This window comes from Chroicocephalus ridibundus, chromosome 8 (assembly GCF_963924245.1).
Source record: "Chroicocephalus ridibundus chromosome 8, bChrRid1.1, whole genome shotgun sequence".
Taxonomy (NCBI): Eukaryota; Metazoa; Chordata; class Aves; order Charadriiformes; family Laridae; genus Chroicocephalus; species Chroicocephalus ridibundus.
In genome coordinates this window covers 22,803,430-22,823,122 of record NC_086291.1, presented here as the reverse complement: position 1 = coordinate 22,823,122, position 19,693 = coordinate 22,803,430, and the positions used below count along the sequence as shown (strand labels likewise).

General features: G+C 37.8%; 1 protein-coding gene across 3 annotated transcripts; it reads right to left on the bottom strand.

Annotated features, from left to right (window-relative positions):
• Nucleotides 1-1,007: 1,007 nt before the first annotated feature.
• RNPC3 (RNA binding region (RNP1, RRM) containing 3) lies at nucleotides 1,008-17,569 on the bottom strand. Of its 3 annotated transcripts, none has more exons than XM_063344287.1 (15): nucleotides 17,317-17,569; nucleotides 16,085-16,132; nucleotides 14,849-14,967; nucleotides 13,616-13,696; nucleotides 12,752-12,863; nucleotides 12,207-12,275; nucleotides 10,668-10,816; nucleotides 9,586-9,711; nucleotides 8,533-8,669; nucleotides 7,513-7,674; nucleotides 7,241-7,335; nucleotides 7,104-7,162; nucleotides 6,044-6,176; nucleotides 5,027-5,099; nucleotides 1,008-2,158 (listed from the first exon to the last, which is right to left on the bottom strand). In XM_063344287.1, the coding sequence occupies exons 1-14, from the start codon at nucleotides 17,536-17,538 to the stop codon at nucleotides 5,040-5,042; spliced, it is 1,572 nt and encodes a 523-aa protein (XP_063200357.1). In that variant the 5' UTR covers nucleotides 17,539-17,569; the 3' UTR covers nucleotides 1,008-2,158; nucleotides 5,027-5,039. The 3 variants fall into 3 exon arrangements, with proteins under 3 accessions (XP_063200357.1, XP_063200356.1, XP_063200355.1); XM_063344286.1 differs by having other exon boundaries at nucleotides 1,008-1,237; XM_063344285.1 differs by having other exon boundaries at nucleotides 1,008-5,099.
• Between the last annotated feature and the right edge of the window lie 2,124 nt (nucleotides 17,570-19,693).

The window sequence follows — 19,693 nt, the reverse complement described above, 5'->3', positions numbered from 1 at the left end:
TAGATTATCAGTATTGGATGGTGGGGAGTATGTTTTATACAGAACACTCCAAAAAAATTTTAAGCCACTTTTTTTTCCCTCTCTAAGCATCATAAACCCTTCAAAAGTTCTCATAAAACTTCTCTAGTATATTTTTCCTGGCCTATTACTCCAAATACAGATAAGATAAACTAACAAACAACTATATGGCCCACGTGGGAATGTAAGCAAATACGCTACTAAGAATTCCAGTAAAAGCATTTTAAAGTAATCTGATGTGACAGTTCCTGTAGAAAAAAGAGCAAAGATACACTTATTTTGGTCCAGCAATAAATACTAGTGATTTAGGCTGTTTGCAGCTGGAATCACGACAGAACAAAAATCTTTATACCAGCCTGTTATCACACCATCAACTATGAATTAGGGAATAATTTTCGCCTTAAATCCATCGGATTCTCTTGCCTAGCAAACATCATTGCCATGTTTCTCAGGTGGTTTTGCAGTTACACAAAACTTCCTAGTATGTAACAAATCTTGCTATGTGACCTCCACAGCACTGAATTTTATTAAACACAGTTCAACAGGGCAAGGACCACATCTACACTGGTTTAACACTGTTTTAACTGCTATGTTTATTTTAATGACTTTAGGCTCACCAGTGATATTTTTCAAGATGTGGATGAACAATGAAAGTTAATTACTGAGGAAAAAACAGTGCCTAATTTCACAGTACCAATTCATGACAGTGCACTAGTCCTCCTCCTCACTCTCCAAGACGATTTACACTAAAATGAGATTGTCCTTAGATTTTTCTTGTCTTTTAGCCTTAAAACACTAACAACTAAACATCACGCTCAAAGAGGTGCATATGAATATATACTCTGAATCATCTGAATCACGCTGCACAGCTATAACTGGACTGTTCACCTTTTCAAAAAAAACCCCCAAACCCCCCCAAACATGTCTTCCTCCTCCTTCCCACTCCAAAACTCCACAACAAAAGTCAAAATGAACAGAAAAAGGCAAAATGAAGAGAAAGGAAATAATTTATTAGAGATTTTACAAGCAAACTAACATACATTTATCATATAAGTCTTGTGACAGTTTAAAGAGATCTGGAATCTTTAAGATGAGAAAGTTTATACTCTGCCTTAAATACTTTAGAAATGCTACTACGCACAGTTCGAGAGTCCTGATGATTACACTGCTTCTTCCCTCAGCTTGATAAAACTTGAAAGAGATGGAACACAAAAGGGACCTGGAACATCACAAAGGCACGTTAAAAGTATGAACAACCAGAAAATAGTAGTGTTACGCTTTCTTTTGACAACTAAATTGAAAGATGCTTAGTATTTAGAAAAGTGCTGAATTTCTGAAAAAAAATCTGACTTAATAGATACAGGCTGCATTAATTTTATATTACAGTAAGTTAAACAATAATGGAATATGAAACCCACAAGAGAAATGTTAGGCAACACTACCTCAGTGCAGAAAACAAAAAAAACAACAAAAAAACAACGAACAAAAAGGTAGCAGTGATTAATAGTTATTAATAGTTCAATTCCAAATAATTCATTGCAAGATATTGTTAGATTTTCTTCTCTACTCAGAAAGAAAAAGTAAGGAACGTACAAGCTAAGTCAACTACAGGTTGTTTCTCATATACCAGGACAACAGTAATCAACAAATGATCTAAAATACTGGTCGACCCTTTAATATTATTAAGAATTGCTCTGCAATGTATTTTAAACTAACATAGTATTATTATTATATTTATTTAAAAAAAAAAAAGACGAAATCCTCAGTGTTAGCTCAGCACAGCTCGACACACATCAGTGGAACACAATTCAGTGGAATCGGGCCACAAATTAGCAAGTTATGTGACCTCTAAGGAAGAAGGTGGAGGCCACCTTTTAAGACTAGGAACTTTCATTGTGTATATTCACGCAACACAGACAACTGATTGATTATTTTTTTCCCCCTGAAAAAGTGCCCTTTTCTTTTAAAATTACCAGATTATTTCAAGCTCTAAAACATGTAAACTCCTCCCCACACCTACTCTATACAAAAACTTAGATGCAGTTGAGTGCTATGGGAAACATTGCACAAAAAAAGGATACAACAAGAAAGGATACACTCTGCATGACAGTATTACTGCAGTATTTACGCAGGAATGTTTCTAAAGAAGAACAGCAGAATGTGGTTTAATTTTACTTAATTCTCAGTATTGCATACACATAGCTTTATGCTACCTACCAAAAGCAAATATGCCTCTGATGAAATACAGTTTTGACCACTTATGAGATTTAATGAGAGCTGATGAGTCCACCAACACTAAACTTCATATTCAAAATTAAATACATTTTTTGATAACTTGAACTACTAGGACAACACCAGACTTTTCTGTGTCATTAAGTCTTCTTCAAGTCTTTGCTATTTTAAAGAGTCACTTTTCCCATCAGGTCCAAAACCCAATCACGTTTTCATTCAATGCAGGCTTTCAAGTCACTTCTTCCCTATGAAGAAGCGGGGACCTCTCAACATCAGTTTCTTTTACATAGCCTGTCTCCCAAAAAGCTGTATTTTAGCTACAGGAAAAATAGCCACCCCAAATACCAACTGAAATTTTTGCCACTCCATCACAAAAAAGACATTTCAGCCAGCAAGAATTTACACAGTATTTTTTATAAACCATATGTATTATTTTCTCTACAAAGGATAAAACCTTTGCAGACAAAATACTAAAAATAATAAAAATATTTGCAATAGCATTCATGAATTTTACACAGCTTCCTCCTGTTTAGAAATAATCAAGAATTTAACTTAGGTCAATTCAGTTGTTAAAAAAATAAAACAACAACAACAACATTGAGACACACAATAGAGATCAAATTTGAAGTCCCTCAAATGTTTGCATAAACTTGTTTTCTATGTATATGTATGTTTCAAATGAGATTCTGACACTGTTCTTCCTTACAGACTCACATTTCTATCATGGAATTTTGCATCATAAATCAGCATTCACCAGAGTACTTCAGCAGGAATGGAAAAACATAGTCATGCAGAAATAGCGTTCAGTTTCATCATTAGTTGGGAAGTGAAATAACTGTTTTTAATTAAACCTCACGGATGCCTACAAATCTGTTTTAGTCTATGGTACATTCTGTGATCTCTACATACAAATGGTCAAGGTAAGGAAGAAGTTCTGCCCACGAAACATTAAACCAATGACACCAAAGTAACTCATGTAGACTTTCAAGTGCACAAATAAGTCTTGCATAAGTACGTGTTCACTCACTCTGAAAAAAAGCCTCTGAGTTGACCATCAACATGATTAATAACCAAATAACACAGTTATTTTCTTTATGTAATTCAAGTATTATTTAGTGTGTTTAGTGAAGTCAGAATTAGATTTAATGTACAAAAGTAGTTGGAAAGATATGGAATTCCTAAAAGAATAAAAGTGTTCAGACTTCATTTATACGGCTTTCCAACAGCTAAAATAATTAGTTTCTTTTCTGTATTCAAAGAAACCATAGTAATTTTCTTATTAGACACTGGATAAAATAATATAAATACAAGGGGTTTTTTTTCTAACAAGGAAGAGTAAGAAACAAGACTGAAACATTCCCATAAACCCTTGGTCCTAATAGAATACTTTAGCCAAGGCTCATTTGCCTCTTTTCAATGAGCAATACAGAAGAATACCTGTAAAAAAAGTGATCTTTAATTTGATAAAACAAAATAGAGCTTTTGCAAGCCACAAATCAATAACTCAAATCAGGAACTGGTAAAACCAAAGAGCATCTTGAAAGTGAGGGAAACAAGCTCAAATATAATCTGATGAAAAAATCCTTAGACAACTGTCAGAACAAGAAACCTACAATTAAAGTAACCATTATAAATAGAAATACTACCCTCACAATAACCGTACTTTTACAAAATCAAAAACAGCAGTGCACATCCTTTATTTCAAACTTCAGGTTTTTTTCCAAAGTAACAATGATCAAAACCATACAGATTAAAAACACATCATGGAGTAAGCAGAACATTTCAGGAGCATTCAGCCTAATCTTTGAGTTCACTTGGTCTTGGGTGAAGGCATAACCAGAGTGAATGCCCAACTATAATCTGTAATTAAGCTAAACAACCGTTTAAATTTGATCTAGATGATCTATCAGAGGATGCAGATTGAGAAATAAGTGCTTCCAATTCTTGCACCGTTACCTTCATGTGCTAATTTGAGACAGTTCACTACTCAAGTGTTTTTAGGCCATGAAAACCCTCACGGTTAAATTAGAGCTGATTTTGCTTGAGTTACTCTCATATAAAGCAAATACTTAGAGTAAGCAGTAGTGAAGTAAAGGTGTATGATAGGAAATAAAGTTAAAAGTTACTATCCCATCAAGTGTAGACAATAATGCTGAAAATCAGGACCTATGGACTCTGCAAAGGAAGCCTTGATCAATGCAACATTAAGTAGCACTTTCTGACACAATATCCTTTCTTAAATCAGGCAAGTTTAAAGGATGCTGCCACAGTACTAAGCGTCAATTTTCTAAAGTTAGGAAAGCCAAAGGTCCTTTACAGAGCTAGCAGAAGTGAGTTTATTGCTGGAAACAGTTCTTCAGAATCACTTTATGATGGCAGGAACAGATGGGAAAGAGAAGAGAGGCAACTCTACTAAAAGGTAAGTGATCAGATTCCACAGAGTTATTCTCCCCAGCTCCCCAGATTAAGGATCAGAGAAACTGACAACTACCCTAGGATATGAGGATTAGGGGAATGGCAGTCTCCAAGTTTATAACAGAGTAAGAAGCAACATTTTAAACTTACACCAACTATATAACTTGCATTCTGGTTTTCTGATATAAGTGCACATTTAAGAAAATAAAATTGTATGGGATGTCCCCCCTCCACTGCCGCTGTTTCTAAAGCGGCCATTAAAAAGATAATAAATAAAAACGAACAAAAAAAGCCAACAAAACAAATGAACAAAACCCCCAGCCTATTTGTTTATTTTCACTTTCAGGCAGAGAATCCATACCTTGTGCAGTGTTCTACTTTTTTCTTTTCCCTTCATTGGCATCCTGTTTTGGTCTAGCTGAACGAGCAAATTGCTGACATTCTGTTAAGGACTACAAGTGTCAATGATAAACAGAAGCCAATCAAGCAGCAAAAAATAAGTATTATTTCAGCAAAAGATAGTTTAAGAAGTGGCCTTTATCTGTGCATCAATTCTACTAGAGTATTAAATATTATAACAATAGCGTCTATTAGTCAAAGATTAGGACCTTGCTGATTTGCAGCACAAAAAATTTTGAGAGCCTGCTCAAGACTTTTACAATACCAAGTAAAGGTATTGTAAGGAGAACTATCCAGAAATGAGTTAGATGCAAACAGAGTAACTCCAGCAGGATAAATGCTTGATATTTAATCCTCCATCTCAGCAGGTTAATTCCATAACTTTGATATCTCAGTGGGTATTTGGGAGGAAACAAGCTAAAATGAACAAGAGTACGAAGAAAAGGAAATAAACTACGAAACATCTAAGTGAAAAATAAGAAAGGACAGGAAGAGACTTAAAACTTAAGACAAAAACCAGGGCAATGCAATCAACAAGTGCAGAAATCTCAACATGTTACCCAGGCCCAAACAGTAATTGACAGTTCCAGTTGGAGAAAGTCTAAATAGAGACTACTGACCCCGAGAGGAACATTTCTTTATGTTCTTGATTCTGCAAACACAAGCCCAACCAAGTGAAAAAGCCTACTAAATTTAAATAGAGTGGTCATACAAACTAAATTATCTCTTGCATTGAGTTTGCAGAATCAAAGAGCTATGACTAGAGAAGCAAATTTTATTGTCTTAAATAAAGCACATTTCCTTTCCTATTTCAGAAAAGGTGCCTCTATATATTTTTCAGTTATAAAATTAACAATATTACACTATGCTATGCTGCCTGGTTTTCTTGAGGTATTTCCTAGAATACAATGACAGTAAAACTAGAGATTGGCAGACAGATTACAAATAACATAATGTAAATGTTTGAGGAAAAAGATACAACCACCATGGGTTTTTCAAATAAGACATATCCATTTGCTTCTTTTAAAGCTTTAGCAGCTGCTTTTTCATTAGGAAGTCCAATGAAAGCCTGTCCCTTCATACGGCCTTCTTTCATCAAGCGTATATCAAACCTAGAAGCAAAATTGAGAATTGGGAATTACTCATGTTTAACCATACTTTCATATTTCACGGTACAAATACAAATTATCACGCTTCACGTTGGGGTTGTTTAGCCTGGAGAAGAGAAGGCTCCAGAGAGACCTTATAGCAGCCTCCCAGTACCTAAAGGGGACCTACAGGAAAGATGGGGAGGGACTCTTTATCAGGGAGTGTAATAATAGGATGAGGGGTAATGGTTTTAAACTGAAAGAGGGGAAATTTAGATCAGATATTAGGAATAAATTCTTTCCTGTGAGAGTGGTGAGGCACTGGAACAGGTTGCCCAGGGAAGCTGGGGATGCCCCATGCCTGGAAGTGTTCAAGGCCAGGCTGGATGAGGCTTTGAGCAGCCTGGTCTAATGGGAGGTGTCCCTGCCCATGGCAGGGAGGTTGGAACTAGATGATCTCTAAGTTCCCTTCCAACCCAAACCATTCTATGATTCTATAAATTGGAGAAAATGCAGAAACAAGAGCAGAGCCTACAAGCAGGAATTATGTCATTGGAGACCACTTTGCCTGGGAAAACCATTTAGTAAAAAGTAATGTTAGACTGCAGGATGCCAAACTGGTGTGCAACTGCAGTAAATATGACATATGCAAAACCAATCAGATACACACAATCATCTACACTGTTCATACTGTGTCTCTCAGCCAATAAACTGTAAATTTGGTAACAAAAATATAAGGGCAAAATAGTAGGGTCTTCGGACATTATTCAAAAAATAATTCTATTTCTGTACTTGTGATAAATGAAGATTTTCAGTTGAAACGCGTTTTTTCTTTATTCAGAAGCATAAACAAAAAAGTAAAGATGACTAGTTTTTAAATCAAAATTTTCACCAATGTAATAGAATTTAACATAAAAGGTTTAATTTTAACCAAGTATGAAATTAACTTACATATTTCGTTCTACTTCTGACTGGAAGTCAACATATCTTCCAAAAATGAACTTGAGATCCTGAAATTAAAGGGTAGGTATAAGAGAAAGCTGATAAAAAGCCCTTTTGATAAATATTTAATTTGCTTGTTTACCTACCTTTTCTTGAACTTGTTTAGCTAAGTTCTTCACATATATCCTGCAATTTGGATCACCTGGCTCATAGTTTTTGAAAACAGAAAATTTTTCCATTTCTTGAAGAAGACAGAAAAACAGACAACACTTTAGGTCATTTAATTACTTTATATTTTTGCTCAGTATAAAGTAACTAAATTTGATATATGATCAATTAATAAACGAATACTTATTTAAACTATTTTTTGCAACAAACCAAAGGGCTATTATTAGATAATTTATTCTCACAGCTATACCTTCTCTAGAAAGTCTGTTTTTTTCTAGATCCCTTCTAGAAATAAATTCTGATGGTATTTCATCCTCCTCCTCTTCAGTTTCCATTTTATCATTTGAGCTAGGAGCTGGGAAAATCCTTCCAAAGCCTGTATTATTGATTTCTTCTGTGGCTGCATAAAGGTCTGAAATTTCAACACATTATATAAGTGGTTTGTATATTTATTCACAAAAGGATCAACAACAAGCAAAAAAGTATACTCCTTTCAGTACCATTTTAATATAGTAGACTTTGTAAAGCAACTCAAACAGATCCTTAAAGAAATGTGTCTTAATCCCTAGTTTGACAAACACACCTGCTCTATATGGTCCTACAAAATCAACTGTACTACAAATAAAAGCCATGGCACGTTATCAGTTAAAGTAAAACTAGCCTTGCTGCTCAAGCCTGTACGCATTTCAGTGGTTTATCTAATTTTCATTCACAGAAACTATATATTACTATAAAGTACCAAGACACACAGACTGTCATAACCCTAAAAGAAACCATCACACCTCATTGCTATTATCGCCCAGCATTTTTATAGTAGATAATCAGTGCATCACAGAGGAGTTGGCAACCACTTGAACGCTGCTCTCTAAGAGCTGGAAAAGGAAAATCTGAAATTAGCCCGATATATTCCATTACACTATATAATACTGAGAATGCATTGTAACATATTTGCTAAAAACACCTTAACATTTAAAAGAGAGTGCAATTCACCATAAACACACAGATCACATAGGAGAGAAAGACACCTTTAAAATACTCTAGATCCTTTACTGTACCCAAAGCAGAGAGTTCTGTGCTTCAACATGGGAAAAAGAGCAAATGCAGACAAGGTGGAAGTTGGTGTTCTTAAACAAACTCTGACATATACTATTTATGAAAGCTCCAATACAAAAGAAGAAAAGAATTCCCTGGCCTAAATTTTAGCAGCCTTCTACACACTGAAACCACATGAATTTAATATTAAATAGATTTGAAGTACGAACTCTCTTACCATTTTTTTCTTCTTTTTCTGAGTTTATCTGAAGAACGGCTGGGATGTCAGTACTAATATGGAACTCGATTTTTTTATGACCTATATGCTGTGGCTGCTCAAAGACATCTGAAGGTGACAGCGTAGGGTGCAAATTACTGTTTAAAACAACAACATATTAACTAAAGAGTCACATACCGATGAATGCATGGTCAAATACAAGATTTCTGCCAGACAGATTTTATGCTGTTGTTTACCACAAACACACAAGTTCTCAATTTCATAAATTTCATGCAATATAGTTCAAGTTGTTTAAAACAATAATTAAAACTGCAAATACAGTAGGTATGGCTGGCAACGACAGCAAGACCAAGAATTACATACCACATTACAGTATAGACAGGCATTTATGAAGAACTTTTATCAGTAACTTAAATATAAAAAAATAACTGGCCTTGCTCCTGCTCTCACATAGTATGTAAAAAACACCAAATAAAAAAAAAAAATAACAAATCACTTGGAGGAAGAAGGTGGCTATTAATAAAAATGCATTCATAATTGATCATCACTACATAGAAATATTACCCTGGTGTCTACTGTGCCATAGTACTGCAGTTTCAAAAACCAAAACTATTAAAAACCAAATCAGTTTTTATTCTTCTAGTATCATCCTTTTTTAAAATTCTTTTAAATTTTCATTTTAAGAAGTATGCCAACCAATAAATCCAGATTGCTTCTGTCAGGGCTGTGATATGATACTGTTTGTCATTTTTATGAAAAAGGAATTCTTATTAGTTTGACAGCAAGAGAAGTGCAGAACTTGAACAAGGCACACTTTACAGATTAAGGTTGTCGAGCAGACTTGAGTTCAAATTACATGAACATTTCGACCTTCAGAGCAATAAAGACAAGCATGAGGGTAAGGGGAGACCAACTATACTACCAACTTTACATATCAGTGAAGAATGCTTGTTTTAAAACAGCAACACTAAAGCAAACACAATACAGAGGACATTGTTTAGTAAAAGGAATAATCTTCTGAAAAACTGCAAAAACCACAGAAATAATACAAACCTGTGGGGAGTACACACGGGAACATTCAATAAGTCTTTAATTCTTTGTTTTTTTCTAACACCACGCCTCTTTGTGTTTATTGGTCTTTTAGGCTGAAGGGTTGCTAATTCCATCAACTTGGTCATTCTATTTCAAACAAAATTTAAAAAAGAACCAGAGTGGTTTACAGTTTATTTGAAAATAATAATTTTGAAAACCCTTCCCCCTTCCTTAAAGGCCCTGAAATACAATTTTTCAGAATATGGTTATAAATCTAGCTACCTTAACACCGAGACTACATTAATAAACTATAACACACAGCAAATCAATACACACACTTAGGTGGCTGATCAAAATCATGATGAGTTCAATGATGCCCCTTCCTTCCCCAAGCATGCACCTAATTAAGACACTGAAGCCGCAGAAATACTAAGAAGCACCAAGCTGAACCTTTTCTTATAATACTATTTCCACTCAACAGGGCTGCCTTTTTCCAAATGCATCTATTTTTCTGAATATAGCATAGGGACCTTCTGATTTACTTTTCCATTTAAACAGCAAATAAAGAAAATTGCTTCTTCATTTAGTAGTAAAGATTTTAAAAAAAAGTCGAACAGCTATGCTACAATTCAGTCCCAAAACTGCAAGAGAATTTCCAGCACGCACAACCTCCCATTATTATTAATCCTAGCAATACACACTGATGTACAAAGAACATTTTGGAAGTCAGAGTGTACATATGATTCAGGCTAAGTAGTTTACTCAGTAAAGATGTGGAAAAATGAAGAATCCAGAAAACAAACTAATTATTGCTTCCTTCCATCTCCACCCTCTCTTCATTCTAAGTTTTTGTTTTGTTGTGATTTTGTTTTTTGGACATGAGAACAAATGATAATTTGCATACCATTTGGCCATTTTCCTTCTCTTACTGTGTTTCAAAACAGCACCGTCCTCCTGTTTTTAAGTCATGCTGGAGCTCCCTTAAGCATCTGGAAAGATTATCTATATACTGCAAACATTAACAGATTCCACCATTTGCTGAACTAGAAGCTAGAAAAGTAAGAGCACCACTTTAAGCTTTCAAATGACTGTAAAATCCATACCTCTCCTTTTCCTCCTCATTATCGCTTTCATATTCTGATTCATCTTCACTAATCAGATGCTCTTCTTCCTCTTCAGGCAAAGGAGGCTCTTCAGGAGGCAGAGGTGGGATTGGGGGAGGTGGCACAGGCACTGGTAAATATTCTTCATACTAATTACGGGGAAAGTTAAAAAAAATTACATACCTTGTTTTCTCTTACATAATAAAAACAATCAAAGCAAAAAATTAGAAGATGACAAGAAGCATTTTTTAAAGCATGTTTATAGGGATCTATTTTGCTAAACTACATTGCTAATGAAAACTTTCCACAAGAAAACAATTTGCTGCTTTCTGAAACGTAACAGTGAATGTTTTCATTCTTTTAATTTGTGGAGTTAAAAAACTTAAAAAAAAAAAAGGCAACCACAGCCCTGGGTTTTGACTTTGCACTCAGCTGTAAGGACTTTAAGGACTGAATTTCTACACTGAACCTTACACCACCTATCAAAGTTACATTTCTATTTCTGTAAGGAGTGAGCATTTAATGAAAGGAGTCAGGTTTTTTCATTGAGACTGCAAAAAACACATATAAAGAATCCCCTATGTACAAAATGATCTCCTAACCATTGTAGTAACAATCTTACTACGCTTAACAGCTACTTTTATGTACCATCAGTTCCATAAGGCACTGATGTCTTCTGGCATTAGAAATACTCTGTGCCCTTTAGAAACCGCTCTAGGAATTTCGAGGACTGGCTTCTCACCTTACTACTCTTTTTTGCTTGACCATTAAATGCACGGTGCTTAACCTGGCCCAATACTAGGCAATGAATAAAACTATTCCCAGAATTTATTTCCTATTTTTGTTTACCAGCTAGCTCCCCTGTTATTAGAAACAGGTGTTCCGTCAGGGTAAACACAAAGTGTAGTGGAGCAAAACTTCACTACATCCAAGTATTGTAGCTATCACTATTAATTCAAGTCTTCACTTGCTCTATTTTCAGTAGCAGTCAGTTCAACTACTCTATCACAGCAACAGAGAACTGAGACCACAGAGCCAGTATTTCTATTCGTCTTCAGAAACAGCTCCCCCTAAGCCTCTCACAATTTCCCTCAATCCTGCCTCTTTGAAAAAACATCCCGAAGACAGAGCAAGTTAAATCCAAAAGTACTGTATAGTCTCATTAACAATCTGAATCTAATCAGAACTCCAAAGAAACACACGGATCAAAGAACTTAACACATCTTTGTAAGGCAACAGGCTAATGGTATTCTTTATTTCCTGTATCTGTAACACAATGCTATAACCTCTCTTTTTTTTTTTTTATACTCAACAGTTTGCAATATTCCAGTGCTACTGTCATACATGCATACATGAGTATAGATAAAAAGATTTCTTTAGAAGACTAACATGCACATCTTACCCAATGAAATGCAGCAGTATTTGCTGTTGTCTAGATATTTCTCCAACTTTTAGGAACTTAGATCTCCTATCATGTTGCTAACATTTTAAATTCTGAATCCGTTTTACAGTACTTAAAACATATATTAAAAAAGTTACCATGGGAGGGCGAGCAGTAATTGGTCCAAAAGGTGGAGGAAGATTCATTTTATTCATAAGATGAAGTACCTGAAATGATTCAAGATAAGTAAGTTTTCCTTTAAATAAATAATTAAATGAAAATAGTTCCTTGCTACATATCATAGCAAATAACTTCTGGCAGGTGTAAATCAGCATAGTTTTAATGAAGACACAACTACATTGGTTATTAAACAACGTGAAAGCCTGCACTTAAGATCCAACACTAATGGTTAATATGAGCAACACTCTAAATAGGCTAATCAAAAAAAGTAAAGCATCATCTCAGACTGAAATTCCAAGTACTCAAGTCACATCTAACTAGGAAGATCATATCCAGTTAAGTCTTCAGTGTCAATTAAATCTTATTATCTCAACCTAGTAAAAAATTAACATTGGTTAACACTATCACAGGAAAACTAACTTAATATTTGCTATGACAAAAGTTATTTTTATGGATAATTAAAAGAGGAAAAAGGAAATGTTTTATTTTCATACTTTCTTTTTTTGCCATTTTTTTTACTTACCTGGACATAAAATTTGGGCACACTTGCCAAGGCGTTTGCTATATTTGCTAGAATTGTACTTGAAGGTGGTGGATACAAATATTTGAGGCAAGAATTGATGGGAAAAGTGAGGCTGAGGAAAAAAAGATTAAAAACAAGGAATCTTAGCACCATCATCAGATAATGAAAGATAACAATTAATGATTACTAGAGGTTTAACTATTCATTACATCTGAAGTATCACTGAAATATCATTAGTTTCCCTAGAACATTTTTGGGCCATTTACATTATGTCTTTGACATCAGGGAGCAGTCCCCTAATGCATGTCAGACTTAACTGGGCTTGGGCACAATGAAAGCACCAACACATGCGGAAAGCCTGAAGCACAAAGAAACAATCAACATGTCAAACTAAAAGCATGGCACAGCATGCTGTATAAACGTCATAAACTCAGTGCTCAAAGTGCTGGATTCATTAGCCCAAAAAGAAATTTATTCTTCATGTATGCAAAGATGCAAATGGAGGGGAAAAAAAGAACAAGAAACCTCTGGAAAAACAAAAGTCAACAGTATTTCGCTCTGACCACTGGGACAACCTACCCAGTCCTCAAACACTTCCTGAGAAAGTGCTAGAAGGCTAGTATGCAACCCACAACTTCATGTCTCAAAGCACCAGTTGCTACTCAACTGTGAGGGTTCTAAACTTGAACTAAAATTTCATCTTTATGACAACTCCTAAAGCTATGGAGGCAGGATAGTAGCATACTATAAAACAAAACAAGAGAGAATGCAGCATACCGTATTCTCTCTTGTTCAACACTGTATATAACTCTTTTTTCAAAATAAACTGTAGAAAAATAAAATAAGACAAAAAAAACCACAAACCCATGGTTGGGTGCAATTCCATTTTCTATTTTAACACAGTTTGGTTCTTTCTTTTCTTCTTCTTTCACTGGTTCTTCTGAACTGAAAAGTAATTTAGCATTAATTACAAGATGGCAAAATTTAAGTATACATAATGTATGACATATGTTTAATCTCATATATCAAAAAATGTGAGAAACAGATTACTATAGAATTTAAACATCTTTTATATATCATTACTTCAGCCGTTATTAATTCTTAAGAATTAATACATGTGGATACTTACAGTAGCCAGACTTCTAAGGCCTACATAAATAAATATTTAGGCAGATTTAAGTAAATCTCCCTATATTTAAACACTTCTGACTTAATTCTACTCACAGGAGAATAACTAAAATTATTTCATGTTGCTCTTTGTTCGGGGACTGTATAAAATCAAAGATATTAAATATTGATTTGTTCATATTCAAGAGGGGAATAAATAACTTAAAACCTCTATAGTTGATTTTAATTAAGCACTATCACATAGCTTCTATCACTTAGTTACATATTACACAGGTAAACTTGAAAGCCTAACTATACAACTTATTTCTTTAATTAAGTATTTGACAGACAACCGAAACCCAAACTATCACAGTTCTTGGTCACACTAGCATTAGGATATGTTGATTTTTATATTTTTTATTTTTTAAATATTACATATTCTTTTGAAGAGAGACTCGGACAGTTTTGGTTTTTCTGCTCACACATCAAACTAGATACACGCAAATCAGCTCCAGTCTAGAAGCCACTGGCTGTAATAGCATAGCCTTACACAGTTATGCTAGCAGGTTTCAATTCTGCCTCTCGATTAGATCGGAAAGAAACATCAGGAAAGCACTGCATGCATCGTTTAACAGCAAAAGAAAACTATAATCCTGACACACAAAAAAAGTAGAAGAATTTTTTAAACACAGGGAACTTGTGCAACACAGAGGTCAGCTTACACAGACTGGAGTCTTGCTCTGTAAACGAGAACCAACAGGACCATCTGCTGATTAAAGGTATTAATAACTATAGGAATAAGGATGGGAATTATTACATGATGATACTGAATGAAGCAATACTAATGGGAGGAATGCAGTCACCGTTAGTGTTAGCACTTCTAAATGGTTATGATTTAGCCTTAGACTTAACAGCACTACAAAAGTATCATGAATAAGGAATTTCTTTTCCTTGACCACAAACATAGAAACTAAATAATTATGCACATACCTTTTACAATTCTCTGAGACAGAAGGCTGGCTAAGTACCTGCACACTATCTTGCTCCTTCGCAAACTCAACCACTAAAGTGTGACCTAAAAGCTTCAGCTGATGCAATCTTGACAAAGCCTTCAAATAATTATAATAGAGAAAAGAAAGAAAGAGAAGAGGAAAAACATAAGAATTATTTCAAAGCATAACTGTTTTTTCTTTGGTTGGCAAATCAGTCATAGGATGCAGTCCCAACTGCTTTAAGCTAAGCCTGCGCCAGTACAGACACAGGTAGCTCCTGCATTCACAGCCCTGCATTTAGCAGCCTCTTTCCTGCTAGCAGGTAGGAAAAATATCAGGTTGGGCAACTAGAACCACTGAAGAGACTCTGGTCATCTGAACGCAGTAGCGAGACTGCGGCCATTACAAAGGTACTTATTACGTAGCCTAATAATCTCTGTTATTTCAGGTAACCAACCTTTTGCTCGTGAACTGCAATAGTAATAGCTAGGAATTTTAAAATCAAGATTCTTGACAGTGACTCTAGGAAGCTCCAACATTCTGCAAGTCCACATCCTCACAGGCGCTAACAATTGACACAAAGCAACCTGAATTCACCACTGTTCACCTCACCTAGCCTTTGTTATTTTTTTTTGAGTAGTTTACAGCATGGCCTAAAAAAAATAAACGCAACATGAAAAAAAACCCAGGGCATAAAGGGGGAATTGCAGAACACAGGCTTTTTAACCAGATTCATATTTAAAAAGCATTATTAGTATTACCTTTTTGACATCCATGTCCCCCATTTAACATGGTAGGGTTTTTTTCTTATCATAGCTGATCATTCTAGGCAGTCTTGAATTGTGTACATGACTATGTCTGATTTTTATGGCAAATATGCAAGTATGCAGGAGACAAGTAAATTATGTTTAGGTTATAGTTTATAAATGCACACATACCCTAGACAAGGCCCTGATCAGTCTCAACTCATGGAAGTTTGCCATGCTGTAAATGACAGATTGGATCAGCAGACTTCCACAAGACCCTTCCAACCCACCTTTCTTACGACTCTACAGAAGTGTTCATTTTATCAAATTCTTCAACCACCTCCTGAAGCTGAAATAGAACTCTAATATTACATCGCTATGCATTTTTTATCCCAACACTGAGTACTAGATGATGTATAAAACATTTTAGAGCCCAATAGGCAACTCAGACAAGCGCTTTGCTAAAAGCACTGAAACTCAATACAAACCTTTACAGCTGCATTTTCACTGGGAAAGGTGGCAAACGCAGTATGTTTCTAGAAAAAAACCAAAACAAACAAACAAAAAAATTGTCATACTGAATTCAAGTGAAAAAGGTAAGACATTTCATGTAAAACATATATCCACAAGTAATTTGTAAATTCAAGTTTACATATTTGAAAGCTTCCACATAGTAGTCATTTAACTCCTATGCGTGTCAAAGGTGAAGGACTAAGGAAATGTTTTTGGAGAATTTAGGACAAGCACCTCTTGCATTCAAAATTTAAGAAAGGAACTCAGCAGTGTGAGGAATACAGGAAAGCAGTCATTTTTTTCTAGTAAGCAAAATGCATCATAAACTGCAAGCAGGTATGTATTGATAAAGAAGTTTAAACCTCTTTTCAAAAAAGGAAATTTATTTCAGCACCTCTCAGCAGAACATCTTCATCACAGCAACTCCTGAAAGTGTTATTTTTCCTGCCACAAATGTCGTAACTATTGTCATGCTCTGAAAATTTGGATGGTTTCTAACTAATATTTTCCCTTACTTTTTAAGTATAGAAAAATGCTTAAGCTTTCAAAATTAGATCAAATCCTCACAGAACACACAGTTCATCTTATTTTAACATACTTGCACATGACTGGATATTAAAACCCCAAAACATTAATACCATTAAAATAGCAGCTATCAGAAAAATTGTCATAAAGTCAATCTCTCTAGTAAAAGAAAGCATGACCCTGACTCAACGTGCAGACATCGTTTATCTGCAGTCCTACAGGGATATAAGGCTCTTCCCAAACAGCATTCGTCACCTGACAGATACTCCCACGTTTTTGTAATTTAGAGAAAGAAAAAAATAAAAAAAAAAATCTCAAGAAACAGACCTGTGAAACTGCATCCCTACACCTCCAATAGACACTCCTGCGCTGCTTTTCCACTGCCTTATTCCTAACAAGAAGCGCGGCCAAGGGCAGGGGACTTGCAGCCGGCGGGGAGACGGGACCCCCCTGTCAGACGCTCCCCGACCACCGCGCCTGGGCCCAGCGGTGCTCGCCCGCCACCGCTCCGGCCCGGGCGGGGAGAAGGCAGCGCCCTGACCCGGCAACCACGCTCACCCCTTCCCTGCGGCCCGCTCACCCCCTCCCTGCGGCCCGCCCTGAGGGGCGGCAAACGGCTCGGGGCGGCAGGCAGCAGGTCTCTCCTCCCGCCGCCGCCGCCGCCCCAGGCCCCGGCCCTCACCAGCCGCCCGTGGTCCGACAGGACGCGCACAGACACTGCCCCAAAGTGCTTCAGCAGATCCTCCTTCTCCGCCGCCGTCAGCTCGGCGGGCAGATGCCGCACCAGCAGCGTGCGGCCCCGCCGCCGCGCCACGCCGGGGTGATGCGGGAGGCCGGGCTGCGGCAGGCCGGCTCCCAGCCCCACGCCAGCCGCCCGCACCTCCTCACAGCCCGGCGCCGCCATCGCAGCGCGCAGGGACGCGGTAGCGCCGCGCGCACACGGAAGCAAGGGGGCAAATCGCGCGAGAGCTGAGGCGGGGGCTGGGGCTTCAAGTCTCGCGACACCGGCGGGGCCCTGGGGTGAGGTGTCGTGGGCGGGAAGGGTGGAAAGTGGGCGTCGGGGCTGGGGCTGGGGGTTTGGGACCTGCGGCTTCGCACCGGCCCTGGCGTGTCGTGGCGTCCGTTAGCAGCTGCGGGGCGGAAAGGGGCGCCGCGGTGAGCTGCTGCGGTAGCTCTGCCGTTCCTCTCGCCGCCACGCAGAGAGACGCACAGAGCAGCAGCCTGAGGCAGCCGTCAGGGTCTGCCCGCCTCTGTCTGGTGGCCGGCTTGCTCTCAGGCTGTGGTGGCTGCCTGTAAGCCCTTCTTCAGGGCCATGTGTCCGTCAGGTGACGCCGTAGACACATAATATTCAAAATCTGCCTTCAGTCAATTCTGAAATAATGCTCCAAAGAGAGAGGTGACCCTTCCTTTCCCCCCCCTTAAGAGCTTATCTTCAGACTGAATTGTAAGAAGTAGTATTGCTTTCAAAATACCATCTCAATAGCCTTTAGCTGAAGAGGTTTCTCCTTTCCTTCTCCCACTTTGCCTGAACAGCAAGGTATTAAGATCTTTCTGGCATAGACAATACGCTGCTTCAGGATAGCAGCTGTTAAGCGTCTGGCCAAGGCAAGCGGCATGGGTGAAGCACAGGCATAATTACAACCTGTGATTACAGACACGAGAGGGGTTCTGCAGCGTGGGCAGCGAGTACAGAGGCAGTTACCAGCCAGCTCCCGCTGAAACCAGACAGACTGATCCAGAGCCAGCCTTTTTTTCTGAGGCCAGAGGCTGTGATCACAAGTGGGGGAAAAAAAAAATCCCTGAACCTCACTGATGAAATCTCAGGTCTTACCATATCTAATGAGCTGGTTGCTGTCTGGCAAAAGCACCACCTGCCTTGATCGCTGCTGCCACCGGCTCTGGGTCCAACTGAGCCATACTGCCTGGTGCCACCGTGCAGAACCAACAGGGCTTGATGTGCCACTGGGCAGCAAGAGCACTGGGGGAGACCCAAGGTCTGCGACTGGTGTCTGTGATGCACTGAAGCCAGCCACAGAGAAAACATTTTTTTGTAGGCTGTGCAGTGTACCTGGTGAATAGGGAATGATTGTTTATTGTATCTTTCAATAGAAAAAAATAAGGCCTTCGGTCCATAAAGTCCTCAAGGCCGGTTCTTTTTCTTGAAGAGTCATGGTGGACCTGGCACTGTATGTGCAGTACACCTGAAGGGTTTGAGACCATGCTCGTTTCATGACTGAACACTGACAATCTGGGAAAGATCTGGCCACTGTGGGTGGTCACAGCGGTCTCACTGAGTAGATAAGGTGACAGTCCAATTTCATCCAAACGGGTCTGGGAAGGAGTTGGGAAAAAAGACTGGGGAAGCGGAAGATGTTCAAAAGGGATCTAGGAGAAAAGCAGAAATTTAGCAGCAATTTCCTACAGGATCCATTACTGCCTTTTTGCTGCTGTCATTAGTATAAGCTAGGAAATATTAATGAACTTGGAAACAGGTGGAAGAATTGGCACAGTAAGCAAATATGGCAGCACACTTTCTTGATGACAGTAGCAGTACTGTTTTTTTCTGAGGCTGTTGAAACTTTAAAAGTAATACTGGCAGTAATACTGGCCGGCCTGGTAAGTTCTCTGTGTGGGTTGTGGTTTGTATAAAACCCAGAAGACTTTCTGGGGTATGCTGGTCAACATGCAATTGTAGCAGATGGGAGCGTCAGGATTGCAAAAGCAAGTCTGCGGTGGCTGGGCTGCTACATCCTGTTTAAATTGGCCAGACTTGTAGTTCACTCTTGGGTAATGACATAGGAGAACTTTTTATGCAGCAGGTCTATAAAACTTGTAGGCAAACCAAACTTCCCTGTTTGCCTTGTAGCTCTCTAGTACATTCCAATTATTAATCTGCACATCAGTCACCACATGGTGAAATAACGATATAACTTCAAATACGTTTTCCTCTCAGAACTAAGAAACACTGCTCTCAGTTCCGGTCAGGGTAGGCAGAGAAAAATACATATTTTCTAGTGACATTGAACACAGAAGTGACAAGAACAATTTCACTGGAAACA

Excerpts from the sequence above, each read along its gene's own strand:
- RNPC3 (XM_063344285.1), bottom strand. The coding sequence starts at position 17,538 with ATGGCGGCGCCGGGCTGTGAGGAGGTGCGGGCGGCTGGCGTGGGGCTG. Across the intron at positions 16,133-17,316 it reads TGTCGGACCACGGGCGGCTG|AAACATACTGCGTTTGCCAC; the intron begins GTGAGGGCCGGG and ends GTTTTTTTCTAG. Across the intron at positions 7,675-8,532 it reads AGAAAAAGAAGAAAAAAATG|ACCTTTATGCAGCCACAGAA; the intron begins GTAAGAGAGTTC and ends TTGAAATTTCAG.